General features: G+C 47.7%; 1 protein-coding gene across 1 annotated transcript in view; it reads right to left on the minus strand.

The window, feature by feature from the left end:
- Positions 1-1,192: 1,192 nt before the first annotated feature.
- LOC116523672 (adenosylhomocysteinase 3-like) overlaps positions 1,193-25,711 on the minus strand; it is a 53,873-nt gene continuing 29,354 nt past the window's right edge. Inside the window, exon 2 of the mRNA XM_032238799.1 lies at positions 1,193-1,315. Coding sequence (XP_032094690.1) covers positions 1,193-1,315 — 123 coding nt within the window. The remainder of the gene's footprint in view (positions 1,316-25,711) is intronic.

The raw sequence follows: 25,711 nt of genomic DNA on the forward strand, positions 1-25,711 counted from the left end.
GGCCGGAGGAGGCTCCTGCGTCTTCCTTGCACAGCAAAGGCGACAAGTGAGTCCCATGGAACACGCATAACCCCAGACGCGTCACGGGGAGGCAAAACCCACACAATTGTGTCTTGCTTTGGCCACGTCCCGTGGGGGCGCTCCAGGGGTGGGTTGCTAATCCCGTTCCAACCGGTTCGGTTGGAACGGGGCCGGCGGCGTCCTCGTGCACGCGCGCAGTTCACGCATGCGTCTTAGCGCCTGCGTGATGCTCCAGCTGCTCACGGAGACTCGCGCAGGAGCTGTATGTGCCATGCGCCTGCGTGGAAGCGCAGAAGCCTTCAAAGACCGGTAAGGAGCGCGGGCGGGCGGGTGGGCCTTTCACCGTTCCCGGAAGTTACTTACTTCCGGGTTCGCCAACCAACCGGTTCGCGGGGACCGCCGCGAATCGGTTGAAACCCACCCCTGGGGCGCTCCCAGGAGGAAGCAGGTTTTTTTTGGGAGGGAAGAATAAACTGGGAAAAGGAAACCAGGCGAAGGACTAGAGACACCCCCCACCCCCCCCCGTGCTTCATATCGTAATTGGGGAGAATGGCAGAGATTCATTTCCCAAGTGTTTTTTCTCAAGACATGTTGTGTCCTGCCAGTGGTCAGCGGAGCTGGTGGCAGAGTCGGACAGTGAGGAGGTTGGGGAGGAACCTGGGCCAGTCCTGGAGTCTGGGGGAGGCTCTGAGGAGGGCTCTGTGTCGGAGGCAGAGAGGGGGACAGGGCCATCCGACAGTTATCAGCTGCCTTCAGAGTCAGACATCAGTGAGGCAGAAGAACAGCTGGAGCCTGTTCCCAGTGTGCGCATGCGCAGAGCTGCCAGACGAAGGGAAGAGCTAAAGAACAGGGGTCGACTTGGGAGTGAGGCCACAGGTGGACGGTGAATGGCCCCTCCCAATGGACATAAAAGAGGAGCGACAGGGTTTGCAGGAGACAATCAGTTCACTTCATTGGTTCCTGACTCTCCAAGACTCCTTGCCCAGTTTTGCAGAGATCGGCCTGGCAGCTCTCCAAGCCAGATAAGGTCGGTGACTGTAAATCCTCCCTCGAAAGTCTTTGCTGGATGTGAAGGAGCAGAATTTGCAGCAAATTAATAAAAGGGTTTTTTGTCGGGACGGGGAGTTTGCTTCAGGCTCTTGGGAAGCTTTTGGTCAGAACGAAACCTCTCTTAGAAGCACCTACCAGAGCTGTAGCTATCGGTCGATGACTGAGAGATGGAGCGGGATAGCGAACGGCGGCCGATCTTCGTGGGACGCTTGTTGAATTCTTGCTTTTGGTCAGCAAACTGGATCTATAAAAAAAAGAGAAAGCCGGAGTTAGTGGAGGTAAAAAAAAGTTCAGGACTTCAACGGAAAACAGCCTTCTGGGTCCACAACTCCACTGGGACCTTCAACGAGAAGGCTTCTCAAAGGACCTAACAGCTTCACGACGTCTTCCGGGTCAACATTAACATTGTGTGGCCTTTTGGAAAAAGCAGCTATTGGGACAACCGCGAGGTACTTAAACCACTTAAGATTGGCAGAGGACCCTGTTCTCTTCTCACAAGGCCCAGAAGAGCGACAAAGACACTTACAGCAACTGAACAAAGTGTTCTGATCTAGGCTTCCTGAGACAGCCCACACTTAGTCCCCCAAACCCTATTTTTATTTCAGCAGCTGTGAATTATGTTCATTCACAGCCCGTAATGAGTCCCAAATAGTTTGTAAAGAGTCTGACAGTAGTCTGCCAAAGTCTTTCGGGATAAGGCTGATAAGTGCCCACTTTTATCTCCCTTGAAACGCTGTCAAAGACCTAACTGGCAATTAGCTTCACAAGGCCACACGGAGCAGAGTCAAAGAGAGTTATATATATACATATATGTTCTGACCACCCTTCCTCGCTTGTTCACAGACAGACTTAAAAGGAAATAACTTTATCAGTCCTGGCTCACGCTGGCTGCGAGCCCCAAAATAAACCTAAATAAAGTCTCTGGCAAAAATGTTACGTAGCAGAATACAGAAAACAAAGAGCTCTTACAGCAAAACCAGGTTTACAGAAAGAAAGCAATTCACTTCTCCAAGTGTCTCTTTGAATCAGGGTTACAGAAAGCAAATCACTTATCCAAGTGCCTCTCACAAACAAAACCACGACCGATGAACGACGAACCACGAACGAACGACGAACGTTGACTCCTGCAACCAGGGCGTGGCACCATCCATCCTTTTATCTCCAGAAGACGACACTAACGAGCCCCAGCTGCATTGTTATTCCTGCATCCCGACTCAACTCACAGCAAACTTCTGCTGAGTCACAACACACACACACCCACATATATATAATGACTCTGTGTGTGTGTTCCAGCATAAATCTAGAACGCCTTCAGCAATTTCAATCGAACTTGGTATGATGCAGGAGGGGGTGCACAGGTAAACCCACCAGTGGCTGGCTAGGTTAGGTGGTCTTACTAGAATGGACCTTATAAATTCATATTAGCTTGGCTTTTCATTCTAGTGCCCTGGAGTTCCAAAGTTGACTTTTAGCTGGAGTGAACTTTCTCTCCAACTTCCTCATAAGTATTAAAAATAGGGCTGAACAGTGTGGCAAGACCCTGTAAAGGAGGGGCACAGGAAGCCAGGCGTGGGTGAGAGATAGAACAGAGGTAAAACTGCTGACAGTTTAAGACATTATAGGAACTTCTCTTTTTTGTATTTCTCCTATGTACTTCTCTGTAACATTCCAAAGTGAACTTCTCCTTTTTGAAATGTCATGCTTGTCTCGTGTATGGAAACGCCTTGAGAATACACAGTGTGGAACACGGCATAAAAGTAGCATCCTGGGCAGAGCCCAGGCAGTTCAGATTTTGGTGTGTGAACACGCTGAACTCGATGCATCAAATAAACCTGTTTCTCTCACCTTCGTCGTATCGAGTCCTGGTCTTTCGTAAGTAGATTACAAACCTCAATCTGCTGCAACAGGTACACAGATGACTTACTCTCTGGAAACAAATACTGTGGGGGTAAGACATCCCTAGCACCCCTCGGGGGAATTAATTTAATTTAATGGGAAGGGAGGGTGTTCTGCTAAGATGGTTCTCTATATTTGTTAAGAAGATAGTGATAAATGTTAATAGTATTTACAAGAAAGTATATTTGTGAATGTTTATGAAAGGAAGAAAAAACTTTACAGTAAAACAAGAAAAGGAAACAAGAGGTTTGCAAGAACGCCATCAACAAAGACAGGCAAGCCGCAGGCCTGCGCCCTGGAGATGCGGCGCACCGCGCAATGTGACGTTCAAGGGTCCGAAAAGCAGATCCTGCATTTGCGGGAATACAGTAGGAAGGAGGAGGAAGAAGATGGAGAGTCAACAGCCCCCAGGTCTGGAGGTGGCTGATGAGGAAGAGGAGGAACAGCCGGGTCCAGTGCCTGACGCGTGGATGCGCAGAAGGCAGAGGAGAGGAGAGCAGTGGAAATCTATGGGCCGGTCCTTGGGATGGAAGAGCCAATGCTGCTGGAGAAACCCCACCCGAGCTCTGGGGATGAAAGGCAGGGGGCGGAGATGAATAGATGGGGCAGACAACTCTTCCTCTCCCTGCCGGAGGGACTTGTCAGCCTGCGGCGAGAGAGAAACCTTTTGCCGGGGCTGACGGCGATCATAATAAAGGAATCTTTTGAGTTCCCTTCAGAGGGTTTTGTCGTGTTTGGGGAACTGGGCCAGAACAGGAGGTCTTTTAAGAAAAGATTGGACAAAGATTGTCCAGGGTTGTATAAAGGACTCCTGCCTTGGGCAGAGGGTGGACTAGAAGACCTCCAAGCTCCCTAGGATGTTATGAAATCCCCTCACCTTGCCTTTGATCCCCAAGTGTCCGTTCGCGGTAGTCATCTTCTGGCCAGGCATGGTTGTGTGTCCTGAAGTCCACTCAAGAGGCAGCACCTGAGCAGTGCCCGTCCCTTTATACCTTTCCTGGAGTGGTAATCCTGCCTACTCTGGTTTCACCTCTTCGCTTGGGGCGGGAAAGAGGGGAGGGGAGGGCGAGACCGAGGCACAGAGCACCTGTAAGGTTTAAACCTTCTTTCCAGGTGTCCATTTCGTGGCCGGAGAACCAATGTTCAAAGAGGCACCCGTCCTCCGCAAACCAAACCTCACCGCTTATCCCATCGTCCCCCGCCCATTACCACCTCCTTTCCATTTCCATTTTATCACTGCGACATCCTTAAAGTCCAGTTGCTAAAACGGCCTGCCTCGTATGCGCCTTTAACAATAGCGGATTTCTATATTTTCCCCCCCTGCCTGCTATAATTAACTGGGTAATTAGGTACCTTTTAAAATTCAAATTTCTTTCTCTTCTGCCCCCCCCCACCTACCCACCCCAAACTTCTAACAGGAGGCCGTTCGCGGGAAGTTGAACTAGCAAAGCCGCTGAAACAATAAAAGGCATTTATTATTAACCAAAATTGAAGAGAGCGGCTTTGCCACCCACCCACATTTCAAAAATCTTGCTCTGCTTTATAGAGCCAGGGTGAGATTTTAAATGCTTCTGCAGCTGCTTCACTTCTCTTGCCAAAAAAAACCAACACACCAAAACTGAGCCCCCCCCCCCCAGTCAATTTCTGTTGTTAAACGAGGTTTCTTCATTTGTTAAGTGAGTTTGGCTCCATTGTTTTTCATTGTTAAGTGAATCCCTGCAGTTGATAAGTAATTTTGGGAGTTGAAGTCCACCCATCTTCAAGCGGTCAACGTTGAGAAACATTGCCTTAGACTTAAATCAAGAGTCCAACCTTGACAAAGATTAGTGGACTTCAACTCCCAGAATTCCCCAACCTTGACAAAGATTTGTGGTCTTCGACTCCCAGAATCCCCCAGCCAGCCAGGAATTCTGGGAGTTGAAGTCCACCCATCTTCAAGCGGTCAACGTTGAGAAACATTGCCTTAGGCTTAAATCAAGGGTCCAACCTTGACAAAGATTAGTATTTTAGTATTTTTTTTTTTTTAGTATTTATTAGACATTTATAGGCCGCCCTTTTCCCTGAGGGGACTCAGGGCGGCTTACAGTCAAAAAGGAAAGGGAGTGTAGGACAATACAAAAAGAAATGTGCACAAAAGTAAATTAAATAGTAAAACTCAACATTCACTCAACATTCGGGAGGGGCAAAAGTAAACTTATCCCCAGGCCTGACGGGCTAGCCAGTTCTTGAGGGCTGTGCGGAAGGCCTGGACGGTGGTGAGGGTACGAATCTCCACGGGGAGATTGTTCCATAGTGTCGGAGCCGCAACAGAGAAGGCTCTCCTCCGAGTAGTCGCCAGTCGGCACTGACTGGCGGATGGAGTACGGAGGAGGCCAACTCTATGCGATCTGATGGGACGCAGGGAGGTAATTGGCAGAAGGCGGTCTCTCAAATAGCCAGATCCACTACCATGGAGTGCTTTGTGGGTGGTAAGTAAGACCTTGAAGTGCACCCGGAGATCGACAGGTAGCCAGTGCAGCTCGGGGAGGATCGGTGTTATGTGGGCGAACCGTGGTGCGCCCACGATCACTCGCGCGGCCGCATTCTGGACTAGCTGAAGTCTCCGGATGCTCTTCAAGGGCAGCCCCATGTAGAGCACATTACAGTATTCCAACCTGGAGATCACAAGGGCTCGAGTGACTGTTGTGAGGGCCTCCCGATTCAGGTAGGGCCGCAACTGGCGCACCAGGCGAACCTGGGCAAATGCCCCCCTGGTCACAGCTGAGAGATGGTGGTCAAAAGTCAGCTGTGGGTCCAGGAGGACTCCCAAGTTGCGGGCCCTTTCTGAGGGGTGTAAGTTTTGTCCCCCCAGCCTGAGTGATGGTATGTTGGTCAAATTTTTGGGAGGAAAACACAACAGCCACTCGGTCTTGTCTGATTAGTGGACTTCAATTCCCAGAATTCCCCAACCTTGACAAAGATTTGTGGTCTTTGACTCCCAGAATCCCCCAGCCAGCCAGGAATTCTGGGAGTTGAAGTCCACCCATCTTCAAGCGGTCAACGTTGAGAAACATTGCCTTAGGCTTAGATCAAGGGTCCAACCTTGACAAAGATTAGTGGACTTCAACTCCCAGAATTCCCCAACCTTGACATAGATTTGTGGTCTTTGACTCCCAGAATCCCCCAGCCAGCCAGGAATTCTGGGAGTTGGAGTCCACCCATCTTCAAGCTGTCAACGTTGAGAAACATTGCCTTAGGCTTATATCAAGGGTCCAACCTTGACAAAGATTAGTGGACTTCAACTCCCAGAATTCCCCAACCTTGACAAAGATTTGTGGTCTTCGACTCCCAGAATCCCCCAGCCAGCCAGGAATTCTGGGAGTTGGAGTCCACCCATCTTCAAGTTGCCAACGTTGAGAAACATTGCCTTAGGCTTAGATCAAGGGTCCAACCTTGACAAAAATTAGTGGACTTCAACTCCCAGAATTCCCCAACCTTGACAAAGATTTGTGGTCTTCGGCTCCCAGAATGCCCCAGCCAGCCAGGAATTCTGGGAGTTGAAGTCCACCCATTTTCAAGCGGTCAACGTTGAGAAACATTGCCTTAGGCTTAGATCAAGGGCCCAACCTTGACAAAGATTAGTGGACTTCAACTCCCAGAATTCCCCAACCTTGACATAGATTTGTGGTCTTTGACTCCCAGAATTCTCCAGCCAGCCAGGAATTCTGGGAGTTGAAGTCCACCCATCTTCAAGTTGCCAACGTTGAGAAACATTGCCTTAGGCTTAGATCAAGGGTCCAACCTTGACAAAAATTAGTGGACTTCAACTCCCAGAATTCCCCAACCTTGACAAAGATTTGTGGTCTTCGGCTCCCAGAATCCCCCAGCCAGCCAGGAATTCTGGGAGTTGAAGTCCACCCATTTTCAAGCGGTCAACGTTGAGAAACATTGCCTTAAACCAAGGGTGTCCAACCTTGGCAACGTGAAGAATTGTGGATTTCAACTCCCAGAATCCCCCAGCCAGCCAGGAATTCTGGGAGTTGAAGTCCACCAGTCTCCAAGTCGCCAAGGCTGGGCACCCCTGCCTTAAACCAGCCGGAGGGGACTATGGAAGGAAAGCTTCGGCCCTTTCCAAGTGGGCTCCCCGTCGTCTCTAAAGCAATTGTCCACCCCAATTTCTTCCGAGTAGTTTAACTGCACAAACCAGGCGGGCATCGTGCCAAGACGTTGAAGGGTTTAGTAAGAGGGTTAGGATTCCAGGCTAAGCCCGTCACATGAGTGGGAGCCTTGAGAGGATTAACGCTACTACAAGTTTAACTCTTCAAGTGCTTCTCCAACCCAACATCCATCCCCGAGTGCCATCTTCGAGGCTTCCCACGCTTCGGATTTCAAGGGCATCCTGACGCCTCTTGAGAGAATAGATAAAAAAACTTTCAGATGTTTGCCAAGAGGAGAAGTCTTAAAGAGTCATTTTTCTTCCCCAAAAATCCAAATCGAAGTATCCCAAGTAGATGGCTGCCTGGTCTTCACTTGGACGCATCTAAGGAGGAGGGGGGAGGGCTGCGGAGGGTCCTTGGTGGTCTCTGAGCTGGGTGGTTTTCTTGCAGACGTTTCACGACCCAACTAGGTAACGTCAGCAGTGCTAGAAGGGAGTGGGGTTTGTGGGGGAGAGAAGGAGTAATAGGAAGAATTGGAGGAGAGGGGGAGGAGGAGGAAGAAGAGGAGGAGGCTGAGGTCCTGGGTGCTCTCTGAACTTGGTGGTTTCCTTGCAGATGCTTCATGGCCCAGTTAGGTAACATCTCCAGTGCTAGAAGGGAGTGGGGTTTGAGGAGGAGGAGGAGGAGGAGGAGGAAGGTTGTGGGCTCCTTGGTGCTCTCTGAACTTGGTGGTTTCCTTGCAGATGTTTCATGGCCCAGCTAGGGAACATCATCAGTGCTAGAAGGGAGTGGGGTTTGAGGAGGAGGAGGAGGAGGAGGAGGAGGGGGGGGGAGGAGGAGGAGGAGGAGGAGGAGGAGGAGGAAGGTTGTGGGCTCCTTGGTGCTCTCTGAGCTGAGTGGTTTTCCTGCAGATGTTTCATGGCCCAGTTAGGTAACATCTCCAGTGCTAGAAGGGAGTGGGGTTTGAGGAGGAGGAGGATTATGATGATGATTGTGGGAACCTCGGTGGATTTTGAGCTGGGTGGTTTTCTTGCAGACATTTCGTGACCCAACTAGGGAACACCATCAGTGCTAGAAGGGGAGTGAGGTTTGCAGAGAGGAGGAGGAGATGAGGGAGGAGGGGGAGCACCATGGGTTACTTGGTGTAGAGTTGGTTGTTTTCGTGCAGACATTTTATGACCCAATGATTGGTAGGTAACATTATCAGTGCTAAAAGGGAGTGGGGTTCGCGTAGAGGTGAAGGAGGAAGAGGAGGAGGAAGAGTTGATGGAGGAGGAAGAGGAGGAGGAGGAGGAAAAGGAGGAGGAGGAGGAAGAGGTGAAGGAGGAAGAAGAGGAAGAGGAGGAAGAAGAGGAGGAAGAAATGAAGGAGGAGGAAGGAGAAGAAGAGGAGAAGGAGGAGGAGGAGAATTGCAGGGTCCTTGATGCTCTCTGAACTTGGTGGTTTTCTTGCAGATGTTTCGTGACCCAACTAGGGAACATCATCATGTTAGAAGGGAGTGGGGTTTGAGGAGGAGGAGGAGGAGGAGGAGGAGGAAGGTTGTGGGCTCCTTGGTGCTCTCTGAGCTGGGTGGTTTTCTTGCAGATGTTTCACGACCCAACTAGATAACTTCATCAGTGCTAGGAAAGCAGGGGGAGGGAGGGTTAGTGGTGTTGGGGTGTGGGGGAGAGGAGGGGGAGGAAGAGGAGAAGCTGGGGTTTTCTTTGAACCTCTTTTCCGACCGCTTTGCCCTACACCACCCCGTGAGGCTTGAAGGGCTGGTATGGACTTACCAAAGATGAACTTGTCATCAAAGCTACCACCATTACTACTACTTTACTCCTTTGATGTTTTTGGTTCTGCCCAACAGCTCTTACCCCTAGGGGTTGAGAAGTCTTCTCTGAATTTGTTTTATTCCTGCCGCTGCAATGATTTTATAGGCAGTCCTCGACTTATGACCATCCGGAGTTACAACGGCCCCCACCCAAAAGAGTGACTTTTGACCGTTTCTTCACCCTTACGACCGTTCCAGAATCCCCGCCGTCACGCGATCAAAATTCAAACGCTTGGCAACTGACTCGTACTTACAACAGTTACAATGTCCCGGGGGGGGGTGGGGGAGAGGGGGTCGTGGGATTTTCCCCTTTTGCAACGAGCAAAGTCAACGGGGGGAGCCAGATTTGCTTAACAACGGCGTCACTAACTTAACAACTGCATCGATTCGCTTAACGACTGCGGCGAGAAAAAGTCACAATGGCGGGGCGAAATTCACACAACCGGTGTCTCGCTTAGTGACAATAAATTGCCCACCTTCCTGCTGAGGGCTCAGCTGCCTTTTTATCTGACCACTGCCAAGGTCATTTCCTCAACCCCGTGACGGTGGAGATCTGATTATAAGGCATGACAGATTAGCCATTTAATTTTTTTAAATTAAAAAAGCAGATCTAATTTAACGGCTGTTTTAATCGCCAATTATTCCGCAGATTACTCCGCAAAACTAATCTACCTTCTTCTAATTAACTGGTTTTACAGGCAGGTTTAGGCTGGGATTAAAAACTGGTCTTTAAACCAATTATAGATCTTGAAGGACAAATTTCTAGCAAATGGAGATATCTGACCTTTCGCTCCTGGAATTTAAACAAAACTTTCTGCAAAACTGTAATAGTGACCAAACAATGATGGTCCTTGATTGAGTGCAAGAAAAGAGGTTGCTAATAAAATGAAAAAGGACTCCCTTTATTTGGCCAGTGTAATCATTAATTAAATTATGGAGGGATCCACTCATTTAAAAATGCATTTATATGAAAAAAGGGAATTTATTCAGGGAGAAGGAAAGGAAGATCAGAAAAGTATAATTGAAACTACCTCACACACTCAAATGTCACCTTGGATCAGACTTGTTTTAGACTGGAGGCTAAAACATACGAACGGTTGCAGGAATTGGGTATGTCAAGTTTAATGAAAAGAAGGACCAGGGGAGACATGATAGCAGCCTTCCAATATCTCAGGGGTTGCCACAAAGAAGAGGGAGTCAAACTATTCTCCAAGGCACCTGAGGGCAGAACAAGAAGCAATGGGTGGAAACTAATCAAGGAGAGAAGCAACTGAGAACTGAGGATAAATTTCCCTGACAGTGAGAACAATTAATCAGTGGAACAGAAGTTGCCTCCAGAAGTTGTGAATGCCCCAACACTGGAAGTCTTTAAGAAGATGTTGGATAGCCATTTGTCTGAAACGGTGTAGGGTTTCCTTCCTAGGCAAGGGGTTGGACTAGAAGACCTCCAAGGTCCCTTCCAACTCTGTTATTCTATTCTATTTTATTCTATGGAGGGAAGGAAGGAAGGAAGGAAGGAAGGAAGGAAGGAAGGAGCAAGGGAGGGAGGGATTCTCCAATGAAAGTTGTGTTTTATTGTTATTTTCTTTTTTTTTATTATTCACGCACAGTTTTATGTCTTTTTTGTCTTGCACTCCCCTTCCCATGATTTGTAAGCCACCCTGAGTCCCCTCAGGGAAAAGGGCGGCCTATAAGCTTTAATAAAATGATTTTAAAAAATGATAAAAAAGGCACTTGAGGGTAGAACAAGAAGCAATGGGTGGAAACTAATCAAGGAGAGAAGCAACTTAGAACTGAGGATAAATTTCCTGACAGTGAGAACAATGAATCAGTGGAACAGAAGTTGTGAATGCCCCAACGCTGGAAGTCTTTAAGAAGATGTTGGATAGCCATATGTCTGGAACGGGGTTCCTGCCTAGGCAGGGGGTTGGACTAGAGGACCTCCAAGGTCCCTTCAAACTCTGCTATTATATTGTATTTGGGGGGGGGGGAAGAGATTATGTGAACAATATCAGGTCAGTAAATTGCTCTTAAGATCAGTTGCAATTCTGGAGGAAGAAAAAACACAGAAATTCCATCCTAAACTATTTCACAATCGCTTGCCGCGTTGGTCTCCTCTTGCGAGAAATTGGATCTCTCAACTGCAAAAATCCCGGATTCCCCCTCTCCGAGAGCGATAATCAAAGGTTTGGGACTTCTAAAAATAAAAAGCCAGGCAGGGAGGGTTATTTCTGTCGGCTCTCAACAGACAGTCAAGACGTGGGAAGAAGAAGGCAGCAGTGAAAAAGTTTTGTGCAATCTGTATGCCCCAATTCGAAGACAACCAGAGGGGCATCTCTGGAGCGTTGCGTGTGTTTGTGTGTCTGTGTAATCTCTCTAGGATAATGCAGAAGGGGGCCTGGGGACATCCCTGCTCCAGATGGATGGGATGGAGGGGTTCAAGGCTTTGGAAAGAGTGCAGAGAAGAGCAACAAAGAGGATTAGGGGACTGGAGGCTAAAACATACGAAGAACGGTTGCAGGAACTGGGGATGTCCACTTTAATGAAAAGAAGAACCAGGGGAGACATGATAGCAGCCTTTCAATATCTCAGGGGTTGCCCCAAAGAAGAGGGAGTCAAGCTGTTCTCCAAAGCACCTGAGGGCAGGACAAGAAGCAATGGGTGGAAACTAATCAAGGAGAGAAGCAACTTAGAACTGAGGAGGAATTTCCTGACAGTTAGAACAATTAATCAGTGGAACAGAAGTTGCCTCCAGAGGTTGTGAATGCTCCAACACTGGAGGCTTTTAGGAAGAGGTTGGATAGCTACTTGTCCAGAATGGATCTCCTGGTTGAGCAGTGGGTTGGACTAGAAGACCTCTGAGGTCCCTTTCGGCCCTATGATTGATAGCACGATTCTATTCCTGAGAGTGAGAACAATTGATCGGGGGAGCCGTTTGCCTTCAGAAGTTGTGAGCGCTTCAACACTGGAGGTTTTTCAGACAAGATTTGTCTGAAATGGTATAGGATGTCCTGCTTGAGCAGGGGGCTGGACTAGAAGACCTCGGAGGTCCCTTCTGACTCCGTTATTCTGTAAAATAAGCCATTTGGGCCATGAGCTGTCCTTATGAAGACGGGAGTGCCCACAAGGGCTCCATAGATGGGCCAAGGTCATGGGCCAAGGAATCTTGAAGCCACCTCTGGTCTACCAATGGGAAACACCAACGCGTAACTCTACGCCCAACTGCCGTAGCTTGGATTCTCCGGTTCTCAACTCCATCACCCCCGATTCTGATGCCGAGGGGGGCCGGCCTCATCTTGCCATGGCGAGCAAGCCAGGTGGCTCCCACTTCTCCAGTGCCGGCAATTCGAGGGGAAGACAAACCCCTGGGAGAAACATGGCGTTTGGAGGTGCATCCGTTTGCAAGAGATTTTGGCTCCTTGAGGGAGGGTGAGGAGCACGCACGCAACTCTCCTTGTGCAAGGCTTGGGTGCTTGAGCTGATGAAGGTAACATTTGCACGGAATGGGCCCTTTGGCTCAGTGCAAACAAGTCCCGTTTTTTTCTTTCTTTCTTTCTTTCTTTCTTTCTTTCTTTCTTTCTTTCTTTCTTTCTTTCTTTTATCATCCATCCATCTACCCACCATCCATCCATCCATCTATCAATCATATATATATATATATATATATATATATATATATATATATATATATATATATATATATATATATATATCCATTCATCTATCAATCTACAGTATGTATGTATGTGTCTATCTGATCATCCATTCATCTACACACCATCCATCCATCATCTATTAATCATCTATCCATCCATCTATGTATCTACAGTATATATGTATGTATGTACATACGTACCTACCTACCTGATCATCCATCTATCAATCATATATATATATGGTTGATATATATGTATGCATCCATCTATCATCTATTAATCATTATATCTACTATCCATCCATCCATTTGATCATCCATCCATCATCCATCTATATCTATCCATCTTATCATCCATCATCTATCAATTATATTATACACATACACATATATAGCTCCATATTCTCTTTCTATCATCTATCTTTCTATCATCACTCTATCATCTATCTATCTCCTTATCTCTCTATCATCTCTCTATCTATCATCTCTCTATATCTATCTATCTATCTATCTATCTATCTATCTATCTATCTATCTATCTATCTATCTATCTCTCTCTCTCTCCTCTCTATCTCCCTATCTATCATCTATCTATTTCTATCTATTATCTATCTATCTATCTATCTATCTATCTATCTATCTATCTATCTATCTATCTATCTATCTATCTATCATCTCTCTCTCCCTATCATCTCTATCCTCTCTCTCTCTCCCTATCTATCACCTATCTATCTATCATCTATCTATCTATCTATCTATCTATCATCTATCTCCCTATCTATCATCTCTCTATCCTCTCTCTCTCTCCCTATCTATCATCTCTCTATCTCTATCTATCATTATCATCTCTCTCTCTCTCTCCTTATCTATCATCTCTCTATCTATCCTCTCTCCCTATCATCTATCTATCTATCTATCTATCTATCTATCTATCTATCTATCTATCTATCTATCATGTATCTATATCTATCTATATCTATCTATATCTATCTATATCTATCTATATCTATCTATCTATCTCCCTATCTATCATCTCTCTCTCTCCCTATCTATCATCTATCTATCATCTATCTATCTATCACACTGCTATTATTATTTTTTACAAAAATCTCAAGGTGGCGAACAAATCCAACACACCTTCATCCTCCTATTTTCTCCACAACAACAACCCTGTGAGGTGGGTTGGGTTGGGCTGAGAGAGAGAGAGAAGGCCTGGCCCAAAATCACCCAGCTAGTAAAAGTATATTATATTGTTTGTGTGTTTATCTGTTTTGTATTTGTTTTTATATTTTTTGTTTTCTTGTTCTTTTTAAACTTGAAAATGTGTAATTAAAAACTACTTAAAAACACAAACCAAGCTACAACATATCACACAGCGGATGTCCAGGTTTCCCTTTCCCTTCCCTCTTCTTCATAAGAGAAGCTACCTGGAGTCGAACTCACCATCCAGTCTGGCAAGTGGAAAGCAGAGGTAGCTTCCATGTTCTCCCACTTCTCCATCCTTGGGAAACGGTGGGTTTCTAAGGAGGCTTTGATTTGGCTCCACCGAGCAGCTCAAGGGCGAAGAGAACTCCCAACTTTTCTCAAAAGAATCCGGGAGAGAGTCGATGGCTCTCTTGATGACCAGGTCTCATCTACGGTGTCAATCCTCCGTCTGACTAAGGCTTCGGAGTCCAGGTGCTTCCAAGAAAGCCCTCTGCGCCAATTCTTAGGGCGGAGAAATGAACCACGGACTATGCGAGTAATCTGTTGGTTAACTCCATGGAGCAGGGACTCCCAATCTTCGCAAAAGCAATAAATCGCATCACTCAAAACTCCTGATAGCAGAGCTCAACCTGCCCCCAAAGTCAAGGGGGCGTCCCTGCCAAAGAGAGGTCTTCTGGTGTGTGGTTGTGGTGTCGTATAGCATCACAGGTTTGTGTAGCTAAAGAGGGGGGAAAAGCTTGACAGAAGTTCTGGCTGCCAAGCAAGGCTGCCTGGCACGGGGCCAGCCTCAAAAGTATTTAAAATTAACTTTTGGGAGACGTGACGCTTGTGAGTTCGGTTCGGAGATAAGTTCCTTTCGCTTGCCTGCAGCTCCCTCTGTCGGGCTGGGCACGGAGAAAGGCCGTGTTCCCACATCTAAGGGGCTGCCCCAAAGAAGAGGAGGGGGGCAGCCTGTTCTCCAAAAACCCCCGAAGGCAGAAGAAGAAGCAACGGGGTGGAAACTCATCAAGGAGAGAGGAGCAATCTGGAGTTAAGGAGAAACTTCCAGACAGCGAGGATAATTAACCAGTGGAAGCTTTTAGCAAGAGATTGGAAGCTGTGGGTACTCCAACACTGGGGTTTTTTTTTTTAATATAAATTTTTATTTTTATTAAACAAACAACACACACACACACAACAAAAGAGAAACAAAAAACACACGAAAAAAACCCCATCATCACATACAGCATGTCGTTTGGTTACAGGCGTTTTAACATCCATGTTCTCGAATAACATTTACCAACACAGATTCTTCATCTAGTATAACTAAATATCTCACTTTCATTGTACGGTATATGTTCAAGTTACAATTAGTATTATTATTATTTTTCCCCCCCAATAAACCTAATTCCCACTGGAGGTTTTTAAAAGAGGAGATCGCACAGCTGTTTGCCCAGAATGGTAGGGGGTCTCCTGCTTGAGCAAGGGGCTGGACTACAAGACCTCCAAGGTCCCTCCAAATTTGGGAGAGAGGAGTGATAGAGGGGGAGGGGAAGTAGGGTAGAGGGGAATGTTGGAGGGAAGAACGAAAGTTGGAGGGGGGCGAAAGAAAGGGTGTATGGTGGGTCGAAGTGGTATATTGGATTTGTATTTTGGGGGGTATTGTTGACAAGAGGGAGGGCTGTGTTTATTGTTCAATGTTATATGGCCCCGGTTATGCACAGTATATATGTGACTGTACGAAATGAAATGAAAATAAAACATATTTACGCAAATTTGGCTATTCTGCTAACTGCCCCGCACTGTGAGATCAAAAATGGCAGGATTCCAAAAGACGCCCGGAGTTTGTTTAATCTAAAAGGAAATATTGATTGATTTGATTTGATTATATTTGTATGCTGCCCTTTTCCCCCGAAGGGGACTCAGGGCGGCTCACAATTCAAATCAGGGAAGGGGGTACAGACAAAAAATAAAACAAAACATAATAATGCATAATTTAAAAACTCACAACAGTCATACCATTCGAGGAGGGGGGCAACAGCTCTTTAGCCCCAGGCCTGTCTGAACAGCCAGGTTTTGAGGGCTTTGCGGAAGGCCTGGAGGGTGGTGAGGGTTCGAATCTCCACGGGGGAGTTCGTTCCAGAGGGTCGGAGCAGCCACAGAGAAGGCCCTCCTGCGGGTAGTCGCCAGTCGACACTGGCCGGCGGATGGAATTCGGAGGACACCTAGTCTGTGGGATCTAATCGGTCTAGTGGAGGTGATTGGCAGCAATATTTGTAGCTCAGGGTTGAAACGAGGGTTCCTTGGTGTTCTTGGAGGTTTTTTTTTTTTAAATGACATTAACCCGAATCTGAAAGCTTCCTCGGTTTCCCCCACCCAGTTGAAAGCTCAGGATCTTGCCCCCGCGCCCACGAGCCCATCCCATGGTCCAATCTCCCACTGCCACGCTGGCAGCTCCACCCATCCAGATCCGGTCAGGTGCAGAGGTGCAGAGACAAAGGATGACCTTGGGTTTCTAGAAAGAATGTTGTTATGGCTACATAGCATCTCACTCCTTGCAATCCCCCCCCTCCCAATTACCCCACTAATGAAACCGCAGAGTCAAATAATAGAGAGTGTGGCAGGCCAAAGACCCTAAAAGGATTATGACTACAGGGCTGACATCTGAGCTGGGTGGTTTTCTTGCAGATGCTCCATGACCCAACTAGATAGTATCAATAGTGTTAGAAGGGAGGAGGGGGGGGAGGAGGAGGAGGAGGAGGAGGAGGAGGAGGAGGAAGAGAATTGTGGGGTCCTTGGTGCTCGCTGAGCTTGATGGTTTTCTTGGAGACGTTTCATGACCCAACTAGGGAACATCACTAGCACTGATGACGTTACCTAGTTGGGTGCTGAAACGTCTGGAAGAAAACAACCAGCCTCAGAGAGCACCAAGGATCCCATAGTCATTGCCATCCTCCTCCTCCTCCCTGTAAACCCCTCTCTCTTCTAGCACTGATGATGTTCTCTAGTTGGGTCGTGAAATGTCTGCAAGAAAACCACCAAGCTGAGAGAGCACCAAGGACCATAATCATCTATCATTTCTTCTTCTTTCTTCTTCTTCTTCTTCTTCTCCTCCTCCTCCTCCTCCTCCTCTTCTTCCTCTTCCCCCTATCCTTCTCTCCACAACCCCCATTCTCTTCTAGCCCTGATGATGTTCTCTAGTTGGGTCATGAAACATCTGCAAGAAAACCACTAAGTTCAGAGAGCACCAAGGACTCCATCATCATCTATCACCACCACTACTACTACTACTACTACTACTACTACTACTACTACTACTACTACCACTTCTTCTTCTTCTTCTTCTCTCCTCCTCCTCCTCCTCCCTACCCTTCTTTCCACAACCCCCACTCCCTTCTAGCACTGATGATGTTACCTATTTGGGAAGGTCCCAAGTCATTTCTTTAAATATCAAAACATTATTAAAATGTTAAGCTTGTTAACCTTGTTAGTGCGGAATGGAGGTCTCCAGCTATTCAAGTTCCACCAGGAGGAACTACCGTACTAGTCACATCTAGGTAACCTGACACCCACAAAAGACCCTATTCAGAAATAAAGGCCCAATTAAATGGATTTATTGCAAGGAAACCACCACCACCAGGTGGACACCAGAGGGCGCTAGAAGCTCACGCAAATCCATTCTCCCAACGGAGGCAGGGAGAAAAAGCAAAGAAAATTCAGTTTAGAGAGATTTTTGGAGAAAAAAAAGGAAGGACAAAGGGGAAAAAGGCCAGGCACCATATTATAAGATACATTGGCAGCAAATCCAGCCCTTGCCAATGAGCTGAAGAGACGGGGCAGCTCATGGGCCTCCAACCCGTAAGGATGATTTTAAATCCAGCAATTGTGAAAGAGCCTTCGGAAAAACAATTTTAAATTCCAATATGGGACTGAAATAATAATTAACACTGGACAGGGGGACTTTTGCCATTTAAAAGGCATGCAAGCAGTCCTTGATTTATGACCAAAATGGAGCTGCTGCTAAGCAAGACAGCCGCTAAGCGAGTTTTGCCCCGTTTTAGGACCGTGCTCGCCACTGTCGTTAAGTGGATCGCGGCGGTGGTTCAATTAGTCACACGGTTGTTAAGTGAACCCGGGTTCTCGGCTGACTTTTCTGGTCCCAAAGGTTGCAAAGGGGAAATCAGGAGGAGGAGGAGGAGGAAGGAAGGTGGAGGAGGAGAAGCAGAAGAAACTGAAGGAGGAGAAGAAAGAGGAGGAGGAGGACGAAGGAATGGAAAGGAGTGGAGGGTAAAAGAGAGGAAGAGGAGGAGAGATAGTAGGAGAGGAAGAAGAAGTGTGGAGGAGAGGTAAGGGAAGAAGAAAGAGGCGAGGGAAGGTGGGTAGAAGGGAGAGAAAAAGAAGGAGGGAAGAAGAGAAAGAAAGAGAAGGAGAGAAGGTAGGAAGGAGAAGAAAAAGGGTAGGAGTAGGGAAGAGATAAGGGAAGGAAGAAGGGGACGGAGACGAGGAAGGAAGGAAGTAGAGAAGGAAGGGAGGGAGAAAAGAAAAGAAAGAGAAAACGAGGTGGTGTCTTAGCAGGTGCGAAGGATGGTAAACAAAGCACTTTAAACTATACCTTATGACCTTCCAAATGGAATAATAATAATACTATAAGAATGGCAAAGAAAAAGAATAATTATGTGAATGTATATCTATAACCTGTATGTAAGAGAACAAATGACAGTAAAAATATATAGCATAATATAGGTAAATAATATTTGGTCATAAGTAGCTAAGTTTAAATAAAGAAAAAAATGTACATACAAATGGATAACGAATAAGGAGATTATGAATGAAAGATAGAAATGTATAGTAGAGAAAACACTAACTGCAAAGAAACCGATTTGGAGCTGCTGTATGATATACGATGGAACTTCTTGTTCCTATGTTGTTTTAAGTTATGTGTTTGTTTTTGTTGATGTGCTTATGTGTTTAAAATAAAAAATAAAAAATAAAAAAAAGAGGAGGAGGACGAGGAGGAGGAGAAGGAGAAGGAGGAAGAGAAGCAGAAGGAGAGGAAGGAAGGAAGATGTAGGAGAAGCAAAAGAAGGAGGAGGAGGAGGAGGAGGAGGAGAAGAAGGGAGTCCTTGGTGCTCTCTGAGCTTGGTGATTTTCTTGCAGACGTTTCACGGCCCAACTAGGGAACGTCTTCAGTGCTACAACGAGGGAGTGAGGTTCATGGAGAAGAGGGGGAGGAACCAAACTGGTTCACCCCATCCGTCAAGGAAGGCCCTTCAAAAAATACATCCGACAGACGCTGCTTAATCTGTCCCTCTATGAAGCAACAGCTAAATACGGGAAACCCAAAGGGGAAAAAAAAAAACCATTTATTTGCATAGATTGGCTCCAGATAACCAGGTGCCCTCAACCAGCCAGCCAGCCAGGTGCAGGGAAACGGGGAGCTGGCATGCCAGTTACGCACCGTGGCCGGGCTTGACAATGTCAGAAAAGGGAGTGTAGATAACGGCCAGTTTTCCCAAAACATCACGAGCATCTGGATATGTTTGAACAAGTGCTGACTTTCCCCGGACGAAAGAAGATTACTCGTCCTTGGCGTTGATTTTTGACTTTTACTTTATTTATTTCCAAAATTTCTGCATTTATCCTCAAGAACCCACAGCCCAGGACGTCCGGCCGAGGAATGGAGAGCAGGCGCCACTCCGAAAAAGGGGAGAGCGACATTACGGCCACCAACGAAGGGCCTGTTAAGTACAGGCGGTCCTCAACTTACAGCCACGAAAGGAACCCAAAATGTCGCTAAGTGAAACGGTGGGAGGTTTTTCGCCACGTTTAATGATTATTCTGGCCATGGTTGTTCAGGGAATCTCTGCCGTCGTTGAGTGAGTCACACGGTTGTTCAGTGAATCTGGTGTCCTCGCTGATTTTGCCTGTCAGTAGGTCACAAAAGGGAGGAATCGCATGGCCCCAGCGGACATTGTGACCGTCATAAATGTGAGTCGGTTGGCAATTGTCCTGAATTTTGATCATATATCCGTGGGGGATGCAGCCAGAGGTCTTCAGTGGGGAAAAGGGGCCAAATGTCCATTTTTTTTCAGTGCAACCATGTTTTCTACAGAGAAAGTCACACAGGGGTCTCCAACCGTGGCCCCTTTAAGACTGTGGACTTCAACTCCCTTTGCTAGCTGAGGAATTCTGGGAGTTGAAGTCCCCAAGTCTTAAAGTAGCCAAGGTGGAGACCCCTGCTCTAACAGAGTAACAGTTGGAAGGGACCTTGGGATGAATCCTTCCTCATTTCAGACAAATGGCTATCCAGCATCTTCTTAAAGGCTTCCAGTGTTGTGGCATTCACAACTTCTGGAGGCAACTTCTCTTCCACTGATTAATTGTTCTCACTGTCAGGAAATTCCTCCTCGGTTCTAAGTTGCTTCTCTCCTTGATTAGTTTCCACCCATTGCTTCTCGTCCTGCCCTCAGGTGCCTTGGAGAATAGCTTGACTCCTTCTTCTTTGGGGCAACCCCTGAGATATTGGAAGACTGCTATCATGCCTCCCCTAGTCCTTATCTTCATTAAACCAGACATTCCCAGTTCCTGCAACCGTTCTTCATCATATGTTTCAGCCTCCAGTCCCCTAATCATCTTTTTTGCTCTTCTCTGCCCTCTTTCTAGAGTCTCCACATCTTTTCCACATCGTGGCGACCAAAACTGGATGCAAATATTCCAAGTGTGGCCTTACCCAGGCATTATAAAGTGGTATTAACCCTTCACGTGATCTTGATTCTCTCCCTCTGTTGATGCAACTCAGGATCACATTGAAGAAGAGAGTTGGACTCTGGAGGTCTAATCCAATTCCCTGCTCAAGCCGGAGACTTTAAAAGTTGTGAACGCTCCAACACTGGAAGTCTTTAAGGAGATGTCGGAGAACCCTTTGTCTGAAGGGGTGCAGGGTTTCCTGCCTAGGCAGGGGGTTGGGCTAGAAGACCTCCAGGGTCCCCTTCCGACTCTGTTATTCTAATTCCACCTTCTGGAAGCCAATTGGCTTTTAACGTTTCTTTCAATCTTCTTTGACGAACAGAGACCCGAGTGACGAGCAGGGGATCCCGTGTGGCCGACAGAGGACAACGGGCGCATCCACGCGTGTCTTTGCTCTCGTTTTATGCGGGGGTGGGGGGTGGGGGTGTCTTTGGCTTCTCTGCAGTTTGAGCCCTATTCCACCAGAGATATTGAGCAGGGGATGAAGACGATGAATGGTTCCTTCCTTATGCTTTGTTAAAGCAGCCTTATCAATAGCAATAGCATTAGCAGTTAGACTGATATACCACTTCATAGGGCTTTCAGCCCTCTCTAAGCGGTTTACAGAGTCAGCATCTCGCCCCCAACAACAATCCGGGTCCTCATTTCACCCACCTCGGAAGGATGGAAGGCTGAGTCAACTCATCATCACTTGAAGAAGTCAAGTGACAGGGACAGGGAAGTTGGGCAGACAGACAGACAGACAGACACACACACACACACACACACAGAGGCAGAAATATGAGCAAATGGAAGGCCAAATGGAAAGCTGTGAGTTATCACAACGCTTTGTGGTTTCCAGATCAGCAGGTCTGGGCATGGGGACTTCTGCCCACAAGTGACTCATGGGAGGGGATCACAATTCAAAACCATCCTGAAGAGGGGAAGACAGCGTAATAAATAGCAGTTAAGACTTATATACCGCTTCATAGGGCTTTCAGCCCTCTCTAAGCGGTTTACAGAGTCAGCATGTTGCCCCCAACAACAATCCGGGTCCTCATTTCACCCACCTCGGAAGGATGGAAGGCTGAGTCAACCCTGAGCCGGTGAGATTTGAACAGCCGAACTGCAGTCAGCTGAAGTAGCCTGCAGTGCTGCATTTAACCACTGCGCCACCTCGGCTCCGTACAGGCAGTCCTCGGATTACTGGGCCGCAACTGAGCCTCAGATTTTGGTCGCTAAGCAAGAAGAGGTAAATTTTGCCCCCCCGTTTTCCTTGCCAACATTGTGAGCCAAATCCCTATGGTTGTTAAGTGAGCGACAGGGCTGTTAAGTGAAGCGGGCTTCCCCATTGACTTGGCTGGTCGGCAGGTCACCAAAGGGGGTCGCGAGACACGGCAACCACCGTAAATAGGAGTCAGTTGTCGAGCACAGATGACCTTGGAGGTCATCTAGTCCAACCCCTTGCTGCCCAATCAAGAGACCCTACACCGTTTTGGGCAGAGGGCAAGTCCAGCCTCTTCTTGAAAGCCTCCAGGGATGAAGCTCCCACAACTTCTGAATCACAGAATAATAACATTAACAGTGTTGGAAGGGACCTTGGAGGTCATCTAGTCCAATCCCCCCCCCCGCTGCCCAATCAGGAGACCCTCCACCGTTTCTGAGAGAGGACAGTCCAGTCTCTTCTTGAAAGCTTCCAAGGATGAAGCTCCCACAACTTCTGAATGAGTGAATAATAACAGAATAACAGAGTTGGAAGGGGCCTTGGAGGTCATCTAGTCCAACCCCCCCCTGCCCAATCAGGAGACCCTCCACCGTTTCTGAGAGAGGACAGTCCAGTCTCTTCTTGAAAGCTTCCAAGGATGAAGCTCCCACGACTTCCGAATCACAGAATAAAAGAATAACAGAATCGGAAGGGACCTTGGGGGGTCATCTAGTCCAACCCCTTCCTGCGCAAGGAGGAGGCCCTACACCATTCTGGACAGAGGGCAGTCCAGCCTCTTCCGGGAAGCTTGCAGGGATGAAGCTCCCACAACCTCTGCTTGCAAGCAATGCAAGGCAGAGATGAGACGTGGGCATCATGGAAGGCTCGGCCTTCTACAAGGAGTAGCAAGGATTAGTAGGGAAGGATGTGGCTCCCCCCGCCCCCCCCCGATAGAAGACCTCTCCCCACTTGGCCCAACCTTCCGATGGGAAGGAGGCTTTTGCTCATGGCTGCCGTGACTCAGAAAAACCTCCCCACGTGCGGAGGCCACGTGAGTTCAGCCCTGCTCCCCCTCGGGAACAGATGGAGACTGGCAAGGGGAGGGGAGGGAAGGGCGAGTCAGGGCAGGGCCTTGCAAACACACCCTGGTGCCTATGTTGAGCTCCCCCCCACTCCCCCCTGGGAGCAAGCTGCGGCCTGCCCAGCATCTGCAAAAGCTTCGAAGGCCCAGGAGGAGCTTAAGCAGCAAAATTGGAGCAACGGTTTAAAAAAGGAAAGAAAGAAAGAAAGAAAGAAAGAAAGAAAGAAAGAAAGAAAGAAAGAAAGAAAGAAAGAAAGAAAGAAAGAAAGGAGGGAGGGAGGGAAGGTTGCCCCAGGATGGCAGGAGCTGCCAGCTCAGTAGGGAAGGATGATGGTGACCTTGGTCAGGAGGGTCATCCTTGATATCTCCAAGACACCCAGAAACAAGAGGATACTTCAACACTTCCTTCCCTCCCTCCCTTCTCTTTCTTTCCTTCTGTCCTGTCATCCATCATCCTTCCTTCCTTCCATCAAGTCCTTCCTTTCTCCCTCATAAAAATCTTTGTCCCTCCCTTCTCTTTCCTTCCTTCCTTTCTTAAGTCCTTCCTTCAAGTTCCCCCTTCCTTCCTTCCTTCTTATTCCCATCTCCTTCCTTCCCCTCATTCTCATTTCCTTCCTTCCTTCGTTCCATTCCCATCTCCTTACTTTTTCTCATTCCCATCTCCTTCCTTCCATTGCCATCTCCCCCCTTCCTCTCATTCTCATTTCCTTCCTTCCTCCCTTCCTCTTGTTCCTTCCTTCCTTCCATTCCCATCTCCTTCCTTCCATTCCCATCTCCTCCCTTCCTCTCATTCTCATTTCCTTCCTCCCTTCCTCCCTTCCACTCCTTCCTTCCTTCCTCCCTTCCTCTCGTTCCTGCCTTCCTTCCAGTCCCGTCTTCTTCCTTCCATCCCCATCTTCCTTTCATTCACATTTCCTTCCTTCCTTCCTCTCGTTCCTTCCTTCCTTCCATTCCCATCTCCTTCTTTTCATTCCCATCTCCTCCCTTCCTCTCATTCTCATTTCCTTCCTCCCTTCCTCCCATTCACTCCTTCCTTCCTTCCTTCCTTATCAAGTCTTTCCTTCCTCATCAACAAAGAAGGACATAGAGAGGCACAGCTAGATCGAAAGACAGACGAATAGAGTGAAAAAATAGATAGAAGGTAGACAGACAGAGGCAAAAAGAAATGGGGGGATAGAAAGAGGGTGGATGGGTGAGGGACAGAGAGATTGACAGATAGATAATAAAAAAAACAGTGGCCAGGGGAATCGCCCTAAGCCATCCTTGCCTGGGGCCAGAATTGCTGAGAACCTCCCCTTGCCCCCTCCTCAGCCCGGACGTTCAGCCCAGCATCCAGCGCAGCCGAGAGCTGTCGAAGGATGGAGGAAGAAAAAGGGGTTAAAAAGGGGGGGGGGGAATTAATGGGCAGCCTGCGTCCAGCCGGAACATCGGCCTTCCAAGGAGGGTCGTTAGAGAGAAGCCTGGTGGTCTTTTCTCGCTCTCTCTCCCCGGCCATCCCGGATTCCCACGGGAACGCAGCCATGCCAGAGAGAGCTGGCCATGGGAAGCCTTCTGCAGCCCACACTGGCCCCGTCTTCGTCACTGTCAGAGGCCAAGGCTTTATTGTTGCTCCATCAATCTGCTCTACGGCCAGTCCTCAGCTTACGGCCACAACGGTGCCCCCAATTTCCGTGTAATTCTGATTAGGGTTTTTGTGTGTGTGTGGGTTGGCTAAACACGTCAGTTTACTTCGAGCTTATTGTGCGAATCCAGAAGATGGTTTGGTAACCAGGTTACATAGCAATAGCAATAGCAGTTAGACTTATATACCGCTTCATAGGGCTTGCAGCCCTCTCTAAGCGGTTTACAGAGTCAGCACATCGCCCCCACAGTCTGGGTCCTCATTTCACCCACCTCAGAAGGATGGAAGGCTGAGTCAACCTTGAGCCGGTGAGATTTGAACCGCCGAACTGCAGATAACAGTCAGCTGAAGTGGCCTGCAGTACTGCACCCTAACCACTGCGCCACCTCGGCTCTCAAAATGAGTCCTGTACACGCTGCCTATGTTGAGCATCCCAGAATAGCTGGAGGATGGCGACTTAAAAATGCAGGTTGCCCCTGACTTATGACCATTCCTTTAGTCGTCATCCTCATTTAACGACCCCATAATCCCTTGCGGGGTGGAGTCTGGGCAACTGAATGGAGCTAGCAGAGTGTTTTACTGGCCAGATGCCTTTCCCTGTTGCCAATGTGGAGTTTTGTTCGGCAGATACATTCTCATTGTGTCCAGAAAGAGAAATATCTGCCTCTACCTAGGCTCGAACGCACAGCCTCCTGATTGTGAGGTGAGAGCTCCACCCCTAAGCCACCACACCACTACTGAAGATTCCTTTAGTGACCGTTTCAAAATTACAACGGCACCAAAAGAAAAAAGACTTGAGATCACCCAGACATACTCCGGGGAGCTGCTCCTCACAAGAGATTGCAAGGCAGGGTTTGGTGGAAACACCATGGACACCAAACAGAGGGACCATACAGGTAGTCCTCATCTTACGACCACAATTGATCCCAAAATGTTGTGCTACTAACTGAGTTTTGCCCCGTTACGACCTTGCTAGCCACTGTTGTCAAGCAAATCATTGACGTTCTTGAGTTGGTAACACCGTTGTTAAGTGAATCGGGCTTCCCCGTTGATTTTGCTTGTCCAAAGGTCACAAAAAGAGGATGTCTCTCTCTCACACACACACACTGCAACCGTCGTAAACGTGAATCGGTTGCCAAGCATCCGAATTTTGATCACGTAACCCCCGGTGGGAATACCTGGAACGGTCGTAAGTGTGAAGAAACGGTCAAAAGCCACTGTTGTAACTTTGAATGGTCACTAAATGAATGGTCGTAAACCAAGGACTATTCCATTCCAGGAAATCTAGCTGTAGAGTATTTGCTCCTAAGGATGAGATGCAGG

Source organism: Thamnophis elegans, unplaced genomic scaffold (genome assembly GCF_009769535.1).
Source record: "Thamnophis elegans isolate rThaEle1 unplaced genomic scaffold, rThaEle1.pri scaffold_89_arrow_ctg1, whole genome shotgun sequence".
Taxonomy (NCBI): domain Eukaryota; kingdom Metazoa; phylum Chordata; class Lepidosauria; order Squamata; family Colubridae; genus Thamnophis; species Thamnophis elegans.